This window comes from Megascapheus bottae, chromosome 15 (assembly GCF_031878675.1).
Source record: "Megascapheus bottae isolate mThoBot1 chromosome 15, mThoBot2.hap1, whole genome shotgun sequence".
NCBI classification, from domain to species: Eukaryota; Metazoa; Chordata; class Mammalia; order Rodentia; family Geomyidae; genus Megascapheus; species Megascapheus bottae.
The window spans coordinates 48300223-48316491 of NC_143523.1; the positions used below are offsets into that span (position 1 = coordinate 48300223).

General features: G+C 42.2%; 1 protein-coding gene across 33 annotated transcripts in view; it reads right to left on the minus strand.

Annotated features, from left to right (window-relative positions):
- The window catches only part of Kcnma1 (potassium calcium-activated channel subfamily M alpha 1), a 675048-nt gene that overhangs the window by 56295 nt on the left and 602484 nt on the right, over positions 1 to 16269 (minus strand). For all 33 annotated transcript variants that reach the window (XM_090346647.1, XM_090346640.1, XM_090346639.1 and 30 more), the window contains 3 exons: positions 13780 to 13903; positions 8645 to 8869; positions 4413 to 4605 (listed from right to left, as the gene is read on the minus strand). In XM_090346647.1, the coding sequence (XP_090202773.1) occupies positions 4413 to 4605; positions 8645 to 8869; positions 13780 to 13903 (542 nt within the window). The remainder of the gene's footprint in view (positions 1 to 4412; positions 4606 to 8644; positions 8870 to 13779; positions 13904 to 16269) is intronic.

Sequence of the window (16269 nt, forward strand, 5' to 3'; positions counted from 1 at the left end):
ATGAGGTAAGCCACCTTCTCCTGTAATTGTTTTTGACAACCAACCATCACATCTCCCATCCTTGCAGAAAGTGTTTGGCCCAGAATCCCTCTGCTGGGTTAGTTCTGACACCATGTGGGCTAGAAAAGTGACACCAGAAGGAGTTATGCTCAGTGAAGAGGGAAGTGGAGAGAAAGAGACGGAACCTAGTAACACAGTGGCTGACCACTAATCTCTGCTGGCCCAGTATAAAGATTTTTTTTCATGTTCAACTGTACCACAATAGAAAAATCTTTCCATAAGGTGTCATGAATATTCTGGCTCCAGGACATAATATTTATCCTGAGTCTATATTTCCATCCAGCTGGATTCTAAACAGATGGGAACATAAGCTATCATGATAAAGCAGAGGATAAGGTTTCACACAGGATAACAGAATATTTAATAACAAAAGATGCAGTAAGAGAAGCAAGAAATCTATGTAGTTATTGCTTGGAGAATAGGTACATTTATTTTTTAAAATGAGAGTTTCACAAAATCTGTCTCTCTTTTTCTTCCTTTTGGTGATATCGAGGTTTGAACTTGGTGCCTCATGCTTGGTAGGTAGGCACTTGTACCAGTTGAGAAATTACCCTATGAAATCCTTTGTTTCCTTGGAACTTAGAAATGCTTCAAATATCTAAGGCTACCACCGGATACTCTAGTTGACCAAAAGGCTCCCAGAAAACAGACACTCAGTTTACTCAGCTAGGCATGGGCTGCAAGGGACCCAAAAAGCCAGGTATGGGGCTAGATCCAGATGTGAGCACTGGAGAGAAGGTGATTTCCCTGTGTTGAGTGCCAGATACACACCTGCCTTTAGAAGGTTAGAGTGTCCCTGAAGTATGGTATAGAAATCAAGGACAGACATGGCAAGAAAATGAGGGGAAATATGCTTCTAGTTTCAACATTCTTTCCTGAAGAGCAGAACAGAATGCCCATAGGTTCCAGGAGACACATACTCTACTCCACTGCTGTCCCATAGTCCAAAGAGTGGCTCCTAAGATGGAGCCCATCCTGGGCCTACTTGGGTCATGTGTGCTTCTTAGACCATGGAGTTGCTATAACAAATGGTGGCTAATGCATGACAAAAGTTTACCTCTCACAGTTCTGGAAGCTGAGAAATTCAAGATCAAGTCATCAATTTCTTTGGTGTCTGAGGGAGCCCAGTTTCGGGTTCATAAAAGACATTCTATAGTTCTGTCTTCATATGGCAGAGAGGGGTCTGGAATTTGTCAGTCCTCTTTCATAAGGCTCTAATCCCATTCATGATGGTTCCTTGTGACCTAATCACCTCCCACCATTCTCTGCTTCCTAATCATAGCATGATGAGGGCTTGGATTTCACTGCATGAATCCAGATCACAGAATTGTGCCTTTCTTTCCCTCCTCACAAGAAATGGGTGCTCCCCTTCTCCTTTCTTCATATTTCTTGACCAAATCTATTTTCCTTGCTAAGAATAATAAGCAAGACTTTGCAGAAGAGTGGAAGCATTGTTGGCAGTCTGGTCATTATACTGGATTTGAGAGGCAGGATAAGGTTGAAGAGAGAGAAAAGAAAGCCTTACATCAGATGCACATGGCAATGAGTTATACATTAAGATTCTTGATGACACTAAGATGATTGAATTGAGAGAACCCAGACATGCTGCAGAAAAGAGTGCTTTCCTGCCCCTTTTGCATCCTCCATTTCATTTCTACCCAACATTCTGCCTCCATTCTCCCTATTGGTACCTCCCTGGGGCCAGACACATGTCTGTCCTGGTTGTATGTTCACTGTACCGGGTTTGTTAGTATGGAGACTTGTGTCTTTTGGGGACATATCCAGGACACCTAAGGATCTCATTAGAATGCACGTCTGACAGGTTTGGTGTGGGTGATTATGCCTCCCCCACAGTCTTCTCTGAGTGATGCTTACATTAGGGTGGTGGAAGGATACATTGAAGAGCAAGGACTTAAAAGTCAAGGCCCGCATTCCTGCCTTTGACTTCCTGGAAGCACACCTTTCTCTCTGATGCTGCCCAGGCAGGCATGCAGAGAATAAGAGGCTTTGCCACCCCTGTGGGCAGCCAATCAGAGTTCAGAGCCTCTCTTAGACCTTAACAGGGAACTCTCCTGAACATCTAAAGAGGCAGATGCTACAATTTTGATATAAGGGGGACAGGGAAGATGGTTGGAGAGGTCAAAATCAGGCCTCACCCAAAGTAATAATGACAGAAGAATGGAGGCTATGTGATTTCAACATGATGTGGAAAACTGAGGTTGTGATAAGTACTGGAAGGGCTGGAGAAGTCAAATCCAAAGAGGTCTTTATTGTGTTCACACCGGCAGCAGTGAATCAGAGATGCACCTTGCCAGAGATGGCTGTGAATCTCTCGCTCTCTAGGGAAGCCCCCACCCTCAACTCAGTCTCCAGCAGCAAAGTCTTGATCCCTTGAGAGCCTGGCTTTGAACCTCCACAGAATCAAGCTTCCCTACCTAGATGTCCCTCAGCTGATGAGTAGATCAACAAGATGTGGTATTTATACACAATGGAATTCTATGCTGCTGTCAGAAAGAATGACATTGCCCCATTTGTTAGGAAATGGAAAGACTTAGAAAAAATCACATGAAGTGAAGTAAGCCAGACTCAAAGGAACTTAGGCTCAATGGTTTCCCTCATTTGTCATAATCAGTAGAAACCTTGGGCTCTCCTAGCAGAGATTTGCAATAGAGCAAAACCTTGATACATAAGGCCATATAGTATGACGCTAAATGAAAGGATCTCTAGGATATAGAAACATAAGCCATATAATGAATGATTGTTGTTGTTAAGGTTATCTCTCATCTCTTTTTCTGTCCCTTGGTTATCTCATATTGTTACAGTATCTCACTTTGTTACCTGATATATCGGATATATTTGTATTTGGTTATTTGAAATTGGATAGGGAAGGGGGTAAAATAGGATGAGGGGTGGGGGTGGGGAGGAGAGAAATGGGGACCAAGATATGTGAAAAGGTATCAATGTATGGGAATTAATGCACCATCTATCTGGCAAATATCATGTAACCCTTCTATTAATTACAATAATAAATATATGAAAAAAAGATCAAGCTTCCATTTGTTCAATGTCACCCCAATGCTCTTCTTTGAGAGGCCAGAGCTCCTCTCCATTCCAGAGCCCATGCCAGAAAGGAACCTCTAGGAAAGAAGTGCCCAGGAACCACTAGGCTGAGATCTGAGGATTATGGTTTGAAGCCAGCCCAGGTGGAAAATGCTGTGAGACTTATCTCTAATGAACTATTCAGAAAAAGCCCAAAGTAGCATTGTAGCTCCAGGTAGAATGCTAGTTTTGAGCACAAAGAGCCTCAGGGACAGCACCCTGAGTTCAAGCCTTGGGACCATGATCACCACTACCAACAACAAAAAGGGAGTGGATGACCAAGTTGAGCTTCCAGGAAGCCCTGTATGTGAACTTTTATCCAGCCTTCAGTAAGGTGTCTGTCCCAGTAACTGCAGCGTTCATGGATACCGTTCTTTTCACTTCCTAGAATGATTGGACTCAAGCCCCCATCAAGCAGCCTACAACACCCATCTAACAGGCCACATATGACAACCACAGTATACTCCATGGCAGTCCCTCACTGAGGTGTCACTCAAGAGGAAATGCCTCACACCCTATGAATCCATCTCCCGATTCCGGAGGTCATTCATTATAGTGTTTTTGCTATGCTGCTTCTCTGCCACTACAAGATGACATTTTTCACTTGTAACCATCTGTCCAGGATCCCAAAGTAAGTGACAGGGAAGATTGGGGGCAGAGAATAAGGCAACTGGGTGTCATTTAAAGCTGTCCTACCACCTCCAGAAAAATATATGGGCTGACAAGTGTCACCTCTTGCTAAACAACTTTTAGTATCCTCTCCAGAGATCTCCATCCCTTGGTCAGCAGAGTCTTAGCTACAGCCATAAAAATGGAACAGCTTAACATTGCCATCTCAGTTCAGTATGTATATATATATATATATGTGTGTGTGTGTGTGTGTGTGTGTGTGTGTGTGTGTGTGTAAGAAACATGGGAAATTGTACAGCTGGCATTTTTTTCTAGTGCTCTGACCCTGGACATAAAGCCACTGTTGGGAAAGGCTGAGGGAATAGTCATTTAAAAACTTGTTTATTGTGCGTAGAACAACCTAGTGTGCTTTTGAGGTGGAGGTATAAATCAGGGATCAGGCTGGCATCCTGGGATAGCAAGATGAGGGGCAGATGCTTCTCTGAAAGACATCATGGACACCACAAGTTTCATTGCCAGGCAGGCTGACGTGAGCCTCTTTGAATTACTGAGTGAAAGATATCCCTCTTGCCAGCCCCTGTCCCCCGTAGGCACAGCTGAGAAGTATTACAGGCTGTCCTTACCTTGGGAATTAGCCTGCAAGACCCCGATGCTGTCATCAAACTGCATAGATTTGATGTTGAGTGACGCCAAGATGCATTCCTTGTCCTGCAGCGAAGTATCATCAATATTATTCTGATTGGCTGACAGGATAACACACATGTCACAGAGGTTGATGTTGACAGCCCTTAAATCAGCCCGACTTAATGGTGTACCCTTTGGCATAGGGGAAAGAAAAATAAAAGGAGGGAGGAAGGGAGGGAGGGCAGGAGGGAGAAGAAAGGGGGAGGAATAAGGGGGGGAAAAAACAACAAATTAAAGACTGAGCTGGAGCTTTGGGAAATTATTTAACAAGTATCTTTTTTATGCCTTGACATTAAGCTGGCCTAACTATGTTTCAGGGAATAGGGGCTGTGCGCTAATCTAAAGGGTAGTCAGTGCTGATGGCAGCATTTCAGGCCAGCTCTCAATACTCAAGCCATTACTAACAAACGCAGGCGGAATAATGCCGGGTCTACATCTTCTTCCTGGCTGGAAATTGTCTTGATTTAAGGAACTGTCCTGTAGCAACCTCTGGCTTTCAGAATGTAACGAGGGGTTGAGTTTCCAATGCCTGCTTATTTAAGAGCAGGTCACTTCAGTCTCAGGCAAAAGGTGGCAGTTTCAACTAGAATTCCCAGTGTCACCAAGGGGAACCCAGGTAGCTGGGAGTGATGAGTGGGGTCTCAGATCTTTGCTCAGTTTGGACATGGCAAGAAGGAGGAGAGCCTGTCTTCATCTCAACAATTGGGAGACTGGGAGGAGAAAGGGTCCAGTCACTGTAATTGTCTTTTTTGCTTATTTTCAGCAAGAACTAAAAACAAGTCACACAATTATACAGCAATATAGGAGTGGTTTAATATACTATGGGTCAATGATACAAGTCTACACTAAGCAGAGACAAATAATAGCTCCACTCATTTGTGACTTGTAATAATCTCTAAGGAGGATAAGTGGGGGAAAAGAAGGTTCTAGAACAACTGGAAAACTTTTACTTCATTCATAGTAATAAAAAATAAAATAAAATTACGCATTTGTAAACATATTTATAAATCTATACAAATTCAAAAGAGAAAAGTCAGGGAAAAATACACACTAAACTAATAACAGTAATTACCTCTAGGGAGAAGAAAAGAATGGAGAGGATTTTTGACTTTATATACTTTTTGACTTTATATACTTCTATCTTGTTTAAATTTTTATAAAGAGAATATATTTGTATATTACTAGTGTAATTAAAAATAAATAAGCCAGTAAACAGATTTTTTAAATCCCTATAACAACATGAGACAATGGAAAAATCCATATTGAGAATTAATGACAATCTAGGATTGCAACATAGATATAGTTGAAGGGCAAGGTGTAGGCCTTACAGGCTCTCTGTTCTCAGGCCAGGTCCCAGATAAACCGATGAGATCATCCATGTCAGAGCCGCCCAGAACCATGAGACACCACATGGGGACAGCCCCCATCCTCCTTGGATCTAGTCTGCAGCCTGAAATGAGCTTTCCCTTGCCTGAGTGCTGACCCTCGCTGTCTTCAGTACACAGGCCATGCAAACCCAGGATTTGCTAATTACATCATGCATCTTGGTTGCTCTGTTTTCTTGGAGATGTGACAGACAATTTGGAGCCTGTTAACCAACCTCCCTTTATGGCTCAGTGACAGTTGTGATTCTATTCTAAGTCCCCCCAAATAGTGCTTCAAGCTAGCATCATGAATGGCATCTAGTGATGGGGTGTTGAGAAGTTATAGTGTCCAAGTGCTGGTGAGAGCAAGTTCTGGGAGAAGGGAAAGGATGTTCTTTTCTATGCTTTCTTGATACAAAGTAAGTTTGTTCAGTTTCCTGCATTGGGTTGTTAGTGCATAAGCTTCATTTACTTCATCCCTATTCTTTCAATTTTCGTCTTGTAAGGAATCCTGCACAAGTATGATAAGACAATCTTTGTACAGCTATAGACATATGATTTCAAACAACAAAAACAGACACGCACAGAAAACTTTCCTGTTTCTTTGGACTGGAGCTACACTTCGGATACTGTTTAACTTTTTAAATTCTTTTTAGTTGGTTTTAGGGCTTGAACTCAGAGCCTGGGCACTGTCTCTGAACTCTTTTGTTCAAAGCTAGCACTCTATCACTTTGAGTCACAGGTTCATTTCTGGGTTTTGAGTGGTTAATTGGAAATAAGCATCTTATAGGGACTTTTCTGCCAGGCTGGTTTGAAACTGAGATTCTCAGATCTCAGCCTCCTGAATAGCTAGGATTAGAGCAGACATAAGCCACCAGCACCCAGCCTGTTTAAATAAAGAAATATGAAAAGACACAGACCAAGACCCATTGTCTACAAGTCTGTTGTGCTTGAATGTGCTTTTTTTATTAAAAGATTTTATTAACACTGATTTTTGAATGTGCTAAATGATCTATAAATATGAGACTTTATTCATGTTCATTGAGGTAGGTGAGTAAATGTATACGGGGGAACACAGAATCACACACACACACACACACACACACACACACACACACACACACACTCACAAACACTCACAAACACACAAAACATTGGGCCAGGATTGTGGTGGCCTAGTAGTAGAGTGCCTAGCATACATGAGGCCCTGGCTTCTATACCTCAGTACCACATACACAGAAAAAGCTGGAAGTGGTGCTGTGGAACAAGTGGTAGAGTACTAGTCTTGAGAAAGCCTAGCCCTGAGTTCAAGCCCAAGGACTGGCAAAAAAAAATAATTAATTAAACACATCCAACCATCAATAGATCATACACACACACACACACACATACACACACACACACACACACACACACACACACACACACACACAGACATATCCCATCAAAAACTTAATTTTTAACAAAGATAATTTTAGAAGTCACTGGCGTACATGGAGCAGCAAATACAGGATAATTCTGAAAGAATAAAATCAAACCTACTGTTTTTCTGGAATTAGAAAACTATAAATTGTCCATGTCGATGTTCTTGTGAGACATTCATTTGTCTTTCAGTGACTATCTTTAACAACTTGCATTCACTTATACATGTGGTTTCCATCTCTACATCTCAAAGAGCGTTATCTGAGATAATTTTGTTCCTTTAAATATTTATTGGAGACCTACTATGCCAGTTACTATGAGAGGCAAATTGGGGCAAATTAAGTACTGCTTGCAGATGGAACCTTATATGTTTTTAATGCATAAAAGTACTTGGCTTAGTTTTTTTCCATCTCTAGAGTTCTGGAAGTTCATAACAGAAATAATGGTTTCTCTTGCCACGAGTAGAAGAAAACATAGACCTCTCCACAGACAGAGAATTCTATTTGTTCTATTCCAGGAGATATAAATTTACAAGGGGAATGTCTGAAGAAAAGAATTACTGCTACTAAATGGCAAGACACAATGCCAAGTGTTGCAAACCATACCACTCCATATCTTCATGAAAGGATACATGGAATATCTACATGGAAAGTAGTTATCTGCCTCCTGAATCATGTATCTAATATACTCACCCTAAATTGTGGGGGTCCCAAATTCTTCTTTATAGCTGGAGGTCTTAGTATTTGTATTCAAGAATATGACAGGCATTCATATATACGTGCGTGCATCTGTGCACACGTGCACATGCACATGCACATGCACTCCCTCAGCATACACACACTCAATAAGAGCCATGAAAACATTACTGGGCTTCTAAACAAATGGATTGGGGTCTGTGATCCACAGGGAAGGCTAGCCTTCTGTACAGAAATAAAGAACCCTATTACATACATTTACTTAGCAAAAACAGAAGGTGGCACAGAACAAGTGTTTTCTCAGCATTCATGCTGTCTTATGTAAAATGCTATCAACACTTCTAAATGTCAGCTTTTTGTGTAAGCACCACAATGTGGAAACACTAAGCTTTGTGTAGGCAAGAGCAAGTTTAGATGCAAGCATGGTTACTAGATGTGACATCAGCTCAGCTCCAGCCCTGATGAGAAACTGCACTGGGCTGCACATTCCCTTTTAATAAGGTCTCCTAGGGTTTGGATTTTCCTAGACAGAGCACCAGGGAAGGACTGCATCCTCAGGCCCAAACCCAGATGAAGAAGCAGAGATGTGATCAAAGCCTCAACGATTATATCCATCTGGGATATTATTTTTTTCTTTTGTGAGTAACAAGAAGAGCAAAAAGAGCATCAATAATGTGATCTTGAACTTACAGGCAATATGGACACTTTAGGGAAGTTGTGCAGCGTCTCCCATTCTCGCTTGAGGTACTCGATGGAGCCCACGAACACAATGTGCTTGAGCTCGTGGTAGTGGAAGTTGCTCGCACGGAGTGGCATCACCAGGTTCCGAAGGCCGATCAGGGCTGAGCTGACATCCCCAAAGATGCAGACCACAACGTGGCCACTCAGGACAGTCATGGCCGCTTCACTTCGAGTCTGAAATGGGGAGAAAAGTCAGAAGCATTGGAGAAAAGACCTCATAGCACCCATGGAAGGACAGAAAACACCACTGCTGCAAAGAATCAAGCAAATACTGGTTGAATGCTTGTTATGGGATAGTGCTCTGCATTGGGTGTTGTCTGACTGTCCCTCAAGAAGCCACTTTAAGTGCAGGCTTGGTGCCGAGGATGGACTATTCTATAGTGAAACTTTAGGAGGTGGGACCTAATGGGAGGTTCTTATGTCATTGTGGGGGAGGGATGAGGTTGCTTAAGCATCACATCTTTGGTATTTCTCTTGTGAACTCTTGAGTTTGCAAGAGGTTTGGTTAAGAAAGACAGACCAGGGGTGGGGGTGGATGGGCATGGAGCACCAGTCAGCCTGGTCATGCTTATCCTCACTTCTTCTAAACACTCCTACCATATGATACCCTCTATTCCTTTCACCAGAGACCAAACAAACAAGAAGCCCAGTTTTGGACTTTGAATCTGAATACTGCGAGCTAGCCTTTATAAGTTGGCTTCCTGGAGTATCTCATTATAGTACTGCAGAGTTTCTGCATGTAGCTATCAATTTCATTATACCAAGGTTCTCTATATATTTGAGAGTACGTGTGTAGATATTGTATTTATACAACAAATACAGGTAAGCCTGTATTCATCCATCACTACCGTCTCAGGAACAGGTTGAAGAAAAATATGTCATAAGCTTATGGGAAAAGAAGATATTTCACAACAATCTTCAGGAAGAAAATGATAGGAAAGCAAATTGTTTTTGTTAGTTAGAAAAGTCTGTCTTTCCATGATATTGTTGATAAGAATGAGAGGCCTTTCCAGGCCCTTTTCTGAAATGGTTGGATGCCATTCAGGTCTCAGCATAAAGAATCTGATTAGACTTCTTGGTGAAATGTCATAGTACACGATGGCACAAGAAGTTAGAATGTGATATCCAAAGTGAGGGGCTGACTACCATAGCTTACAGACTCTATCTGGCACCCTACATTTCATTTTGTATGACCAGTAAGCCAAATGCAGCTCCTGAACTTCAAAATGGTTGAAATAAATCAAAACCAGGGCATGTCATCATAGGCAACAATGATATGAAATTCATATTCCAATAAAGTTGTGTTGGAACACAGCCCAGCTCATACATGAAGGTACTTTCTATGGCTGTTTTCATAACAGCAGAGTTGACCAGATGTGACACAGAGCATATGACCCTCGAAACCTAACTCCTTCATTTACAGGAAAGGATTGTTGATCCTGTCCAATACTGTCTTGGGGGTTTCTTGGTCATCCCTGGAGGTGCTTATCACCAAAAGAAATCATTAAAAGAATTTAAGGACAAATTAGAAAGAAAAGCAGACTCTTTTCCCCATTCTAGGTCTGCATCCATAAAGGACACAAATACTTCAATGTAAAATGTATTTCCTATGAAATAGAAATATTTAGCTAGGCCAGATGCTGTGGCTCACGCCTGTAATCCTAGCTACTCAGGAGGCTGAGATCTGAGGATCACAGTTCAAAGCCAGCCATGGCACTAAAGACCGTGAGACTCTTATCTAAAATTAACTGCTAGAAAAAACAGAAGTGGTACTATGGCTCAAGGGGTAGGGCAGTAACCTTGACCTGAAGAGCTCAGGGACTGTGTCCAGGCCCAAAGTTCAAGCCCCACGACTGACAAAAAATAAATAAAAATAACAACAAAAAAAACTTAGCCCAGCCAGAAGTATGGCCTAGTGGTAGAGTGCTTACCTAGCATGCATGAAGCCCTAGGTTCAATTCCTAGGTACTACATACACAGAAAAAGCTGGGAGTGGGTCTGTGGCTCATGTGGTAGAGTGCTAGCCTTGAGCAAAAGTAGAAACTCAGAGACAGTGCCCAGGCCTGAGTTCAAGCCCCAGGGCTGTCAATACTACACACACACACACACACACACACACACACACACACACACACACACACACACACACGGTAAAGAAAAAGAAAAAAAAGAAATACTTAGTCACCTTGGCTATTTGACACCCAGTGCCAGTGAAGAGTACAAGGCAAGATGGCTAGATATGGTCTTTCCTCTGCCTCTTTTTCTAACCCAATGGCTCCTATAATGCCTGTGGTCCTCTCTGTCTGCCTGCTGCATGCTTGGATGGCCCCAAGTGGCTTACAATGCTTTGGGAGAAGCATATTAATGTCCACTGCACCTATCAAACTCTGCTTGATTTAATCCCTAGCATTGACTAGCGTATTGATTGTTTAAATGCCAATATTGCAATTCACGGACGATGTCCGGGTTATTATAGTAACCTCTAAGGAGAGGAGGAAGCAAGCTTTCATTCCCTGATCGTTAGAATAAAGCAAAGGCTGTCACCATTATTGGTCTCTCTCAGGGAACCTGAGACACAGGCTGTAAGAAATGCTTTATAAACTGTGACCTAAGAGGACCCCTCCGGGGAGCTCATATCACCTGTGACTCATGGTGGAGACCTGGAGTAGTCACCTGGGCTACACAGACACTGCCAGGGAATGATATCACAAGCAGAGAGTGCTTGTGGAGTGCTGTGATGGGGAATCCTAATTATTTTTAATTGGCCTGGTCACGTGAGAGGCTGGCTGTCCCCCTCAAACTAGAGGGAATACAAACGGGTTCGGAATGGAAGCTAGAAATCTAGAATCTGGAGTTGGAAAGGCCCGGGTGCTGACCCTAGAAATTTCAATCTGGGATCCAAATGCCAATTGTCAAATGTTCCATGACAATCTCATCCAAAGAACTTAGAAAATAAATCCATATTCCTCAGCCCTGGGAGAGTGCGTCTACCAAGTTTAAGACATATAAAAAGAAACCACTCACGTGTTTCTACATCATTACGTCTCACTGATATCTGAATAGCACCCTGCACCCCACAGCCCTTCAATCTCAGTAGGTTATTCTACGGCTCCATTTCCTCAAGCTTGGGACCATCTCTTTTACACTGAAAACCCAAAGCCATGAATGTCCTTCGCCCAGTAGGTCAACATCACTTCATGCAGTGATCCTGCTCTACTCCAGTGCTGAGACAGAAGGGGCTCTGTGGCTCACACCGTCCACACAGTACCTCCCTGTCCTTTGCTAATCCCGGACCCTGCTTTCTTTCCCTCATAGCACTTCATTAATATCTTTACAAATTCTTGTGCACTCACTGGCCTATCTAAAAGTATTCTCTATGTTCCTATAGGCTAAAACCTGCAGATCTTGTGCCTCTGGAGCAAGAGAGCCCAACACATAACAGGCTCACAATGAATAGTTTCTAAAATGATATTCTCAGGAGAGCTTGTCTCCTAACAGTCTTTCTTTCCAGTAAAGGATATTGATTGAAAGTCAATGCTCAGCAAAGTCAAGGCAAAACCTTGTGTCCCAGTTAGAGCACCTAGCTTAGGATTCACCATGAGTGTGGAACATCATGAATTCAGATCAGTAAGGTGAATATGTGATTGGGACAACAAGAAAGAAATGCACAGAAAAAAAAAGCTCAGTGCTTAAACATGTTTACTCCTGGTAAGTGACAGAGACAGTATGCTGAGAATTTTTACTTCATGGACTTTCATCTGTAACTTTCCTACCTCAAGACAGCTTCCAGCAGGACAGTTCAATGTTTGACATGCTCCATGATAAAGAAGTTGAGAAAACACACACTCAATGAAACACGGGGTGGGGGGGGGGAAATCTAGTGAATTAGCCTACAAAGCCATTCTGGAGACCTGGAAGGTCCTTGTTAGGAAAGAGTGGCCATGACCTCCAGAATCATAGGATTTTCCTAGCTGGCAAAGGAGGAAGTCCCCAGCCTCTGAGGATTAGAGGCAAAGGGAGAAAGAACCCTTCCAACTGACCTTCCTGATTATTAATCCGTTTTTCATGGATTAGCAAGACAATAAGCTCTAGGAAAGCCAATGCAAGCACTTAAATCTAAAGCTGTTAATAGGGCAAATACCCTAGAGTAGAATGAATAGTTATCTCTGCTGATGTTCCTAGGACAGAGCAGAAGCACACTGCTACTATGAGGGTGCTCATGCACAGTCTGTGAACTTGGGATCTGAGCATCAACACGGAGGATCCTGGTTCTACAGTGTCATCAGCAGATGCACTTGTCTACTTATAACATGCGCTAAGGAGGACCACAGGTGTGTGAGGTGAGTATCTGGAAAGAGTCAAAGGCATGCTTATAAATAAGCAACAGTGCAAATACCATTGGAAGATGGCACTGAAGGATAATACTGCTATTATCATTGTTATTAACAGGAAAAGTAATAGGCAATTCCATGGAGCCCTGTGTTGGAGTTTAATTCCTCTAATAACCCTGAGAAGGCCATTCTCAGCTGATTCTCTTACATATGAATGAGCTGAAGTAAGTAATAATAATTACTATTATTAATCCATGAATATACTACCAAACAGAGGAGATGTGCCCAAGGTCATGTGGCCAGTAGATGGCAGAGACAGGCTCTGTCCTGAGAAAAACACAGAGTGAAATGACACACATCCTGCTTCCCAAGATGCCTTATTGCAGCACTAATGTAATGAGCTGATAAATATTCAGAGACAGAAAATTCTGCTCTTGGTTCATGATCTGACCAAGCTTCTAGCTGCTTGAATCTCCGTGCAAAATTCTTTTTTTTTTCCAGTCGTGGGTCTTGAACTCTGATCGTCTCACTGACGTTTTGTGCCCAGGCTGCCTTTGAATCGTAGTCCTCAAATCTCAGCCTCCTGAGTATCTAGGATTACAGGTGTGAACCACAAGCGCCTGGCTTCTGTGCAGAATTTCAATCATCAAAAGTAACTGAGACCTGGGACAATTTCATCTACTATCCACATGTGAAAACGCTCACTCCAAGTAGGCGTCATGGCGGGAGAAGTGGAGGACATTGGTCACTTACCAGAATGACTTTTTCAATCTCCTTGGGCGCACACCAGTGAAACATCCCGGTGGAGTCATACTTCTTCACGTTAGAGTCCATGTTGTCAATCTGATCATTGCCGGGAATTAACAAGGGGTCATGCCTGGGGAGAAAAGGACAGGCAATGCTAAGTGAAAAATGTGCTAAATTATATATGAGAAGTGCCCCCTGAGTTACATCTCAGAGGAGATGAAAGATGCAGAGAAAGTGGTTGTTACTACTGTCTAATCTCTTGCTTGCAGAACCCACCCTATCAAAGACAATGGTCCCAAACCACTACCACCCATCTTGCTTGACCTTTTTCCAGTAACATGCTTTCTCTTGCCTTCTTTATCTTAAATGGGTCTTGTGCCATTTTGTGGCTTCAATTTTGCCTTATAAGACCATCACACTCCTCCTTCTTCAGTTTTTACCAGATATCCAGTTTCCCCAACACACACACACACACACACACACACACACACACACACACACACACACACGAGTTGCTATTAGCATTGGCAATGGAGAGGAAGGAGTAGGAATAGAGCCTCATGCTGGCTGACTGGCATCAGGATGGAAAGCCAATTACTCGCTCCTTCTGACTACAACTTCTGACGTGATGTTCTTCGCAGTAAAAGCTTTAACAGGCTGCACTTTAAATATTTTAGCAATTTGCCCAATCAGATTTTGCTCTCTCTGGCTGAAGCCCTTTAAAGATTCAGCAGCATGTCACTTCAGAACAGATTGACTAGCAAATGGCCACATCTGGAATACATGATTTCAATACTAAACAACACCCTCGCTCCTCGCCTTGACAACTGTATTTGCACTAAGCAGCCAAAGACAGCCCCCTTCCTCCTCCCTCCTCCCCCCTTCTTCCTCCCTCCTCCCCCCATACTTCCCAATGCAGCATCCTGTGGATGAGAAGCCTCAAGCTCAGACACATCTTAATAAACCAGTCTCCAATCCTCAGGGCTCTATGCACCATCTTCTTGCCATTTTGTAGATAGCAAATGAAGATGGCTCATAGATGCCTTCCCTTCAGTGGGTTTGGCAGAGCTTCCTGGATTATATTAGGAATGATAATGAAATCTGGAAAACCTAACTGTTTCATAGCATTAAAAAAAAAGCCAGCCAGGCACCAGTGGCTCACACCTATAATCCTAGCTACTCAAGAGGCTGAGATCTGAGGACTGCAATTCCAAGCCAGCCTGGCAGAAAAGTCCATGAGACTCTTATTTCCAATCAACTACTCAAAAAGCCAGAAGTGGTGCTGTGGCTTAAGAGGTAGAGTGCTAGCCTAGCCTTGAGCACAAAGAGGCTCAGGGACAATGTGCAAACCCAGGCATAAAAACAAACAAACAAAAAGCCTCTGCATCACATTTGTAATTCTATTTCTGATAGAAGTACACATCCCAATTTGAAATTTGAAACCATTATTAGTTTCTATAAAGCTAACTACATAAAATTAAGACATTTTCCTGGGAAGGCCTAACTGAACTATTCTCACACTGAAGTTAACCTGCCCAAATAATATTGACAAGTCAAGATTAAAAATAAAAGAAAGAGGTATACATTATTCATAAACCTATGATAAAGTGATTTTGTCCTTAAAACAGTCTTACTTCCAACATCGAAGGATAATTTTTGTTTTAATATTTCTCCCTTGGTGGTATATCCAGAATGCATAGAGTAGGACAATAACATAATAATGTCTTTAATTTGGTTCAAAGATCTATAATTAAGCTCTTGGATATCTATGTAACATGACTGGCTGATCTACCTTATCCACACATGAGACAGGAAAACCTGGTATCCATTTTTTCTTGAGGATTTGCTTTTAGGCCACAGAAGATAACAAATACCATGTGAAAAAATCCTACAGCTTAACCTTCAATGGCCATGCTAGACAACTCTATCAAATGGCATATCTGATCTAGAAAGGAGAAGAACAAACTAACTCAGAGTGGCCCCTTCATGGCCAGATTTTGAGGAGATTTCAAGATGTTGGAAATCACCAGGTCACTTCTCAAATTCTGAGAGATGACTCAAGAAGACTAAAAAAAGGGGCAGCTGCTAAAGAGAACTGTTGACAGACCAGGGTAAGAGCTTATTTTCAGAGTTTGCCTTTAGTTCCTGAAAATGTTTCAATAATTCCATAGATAGGCGGTATCTGCCATAGGCATGCAGAAGCTGCCACAGAGAAAAAGTTTGGAAAAACTGAATCTAATAAATTCTCCCCAGTTCTTCGTGACTATATTATTCTCCCCACTATGCACACAGGGTCCCAATAAACTTGTTCTGAAAATAAAGTGCCAAGTTCAAATCCTCTTGCCTTTGTTTCTTGGTTGGAGAAAAAGTATGATCTCAGAAAAGAATGTGATCCATCTCCCATTCATTCAGGGCTTAAAAGACTAAGCATACATATTAGCAAGCAAGAAAACAACGAAATAAATTGACAAGAGCTCATGCGATAAAGTCTATATC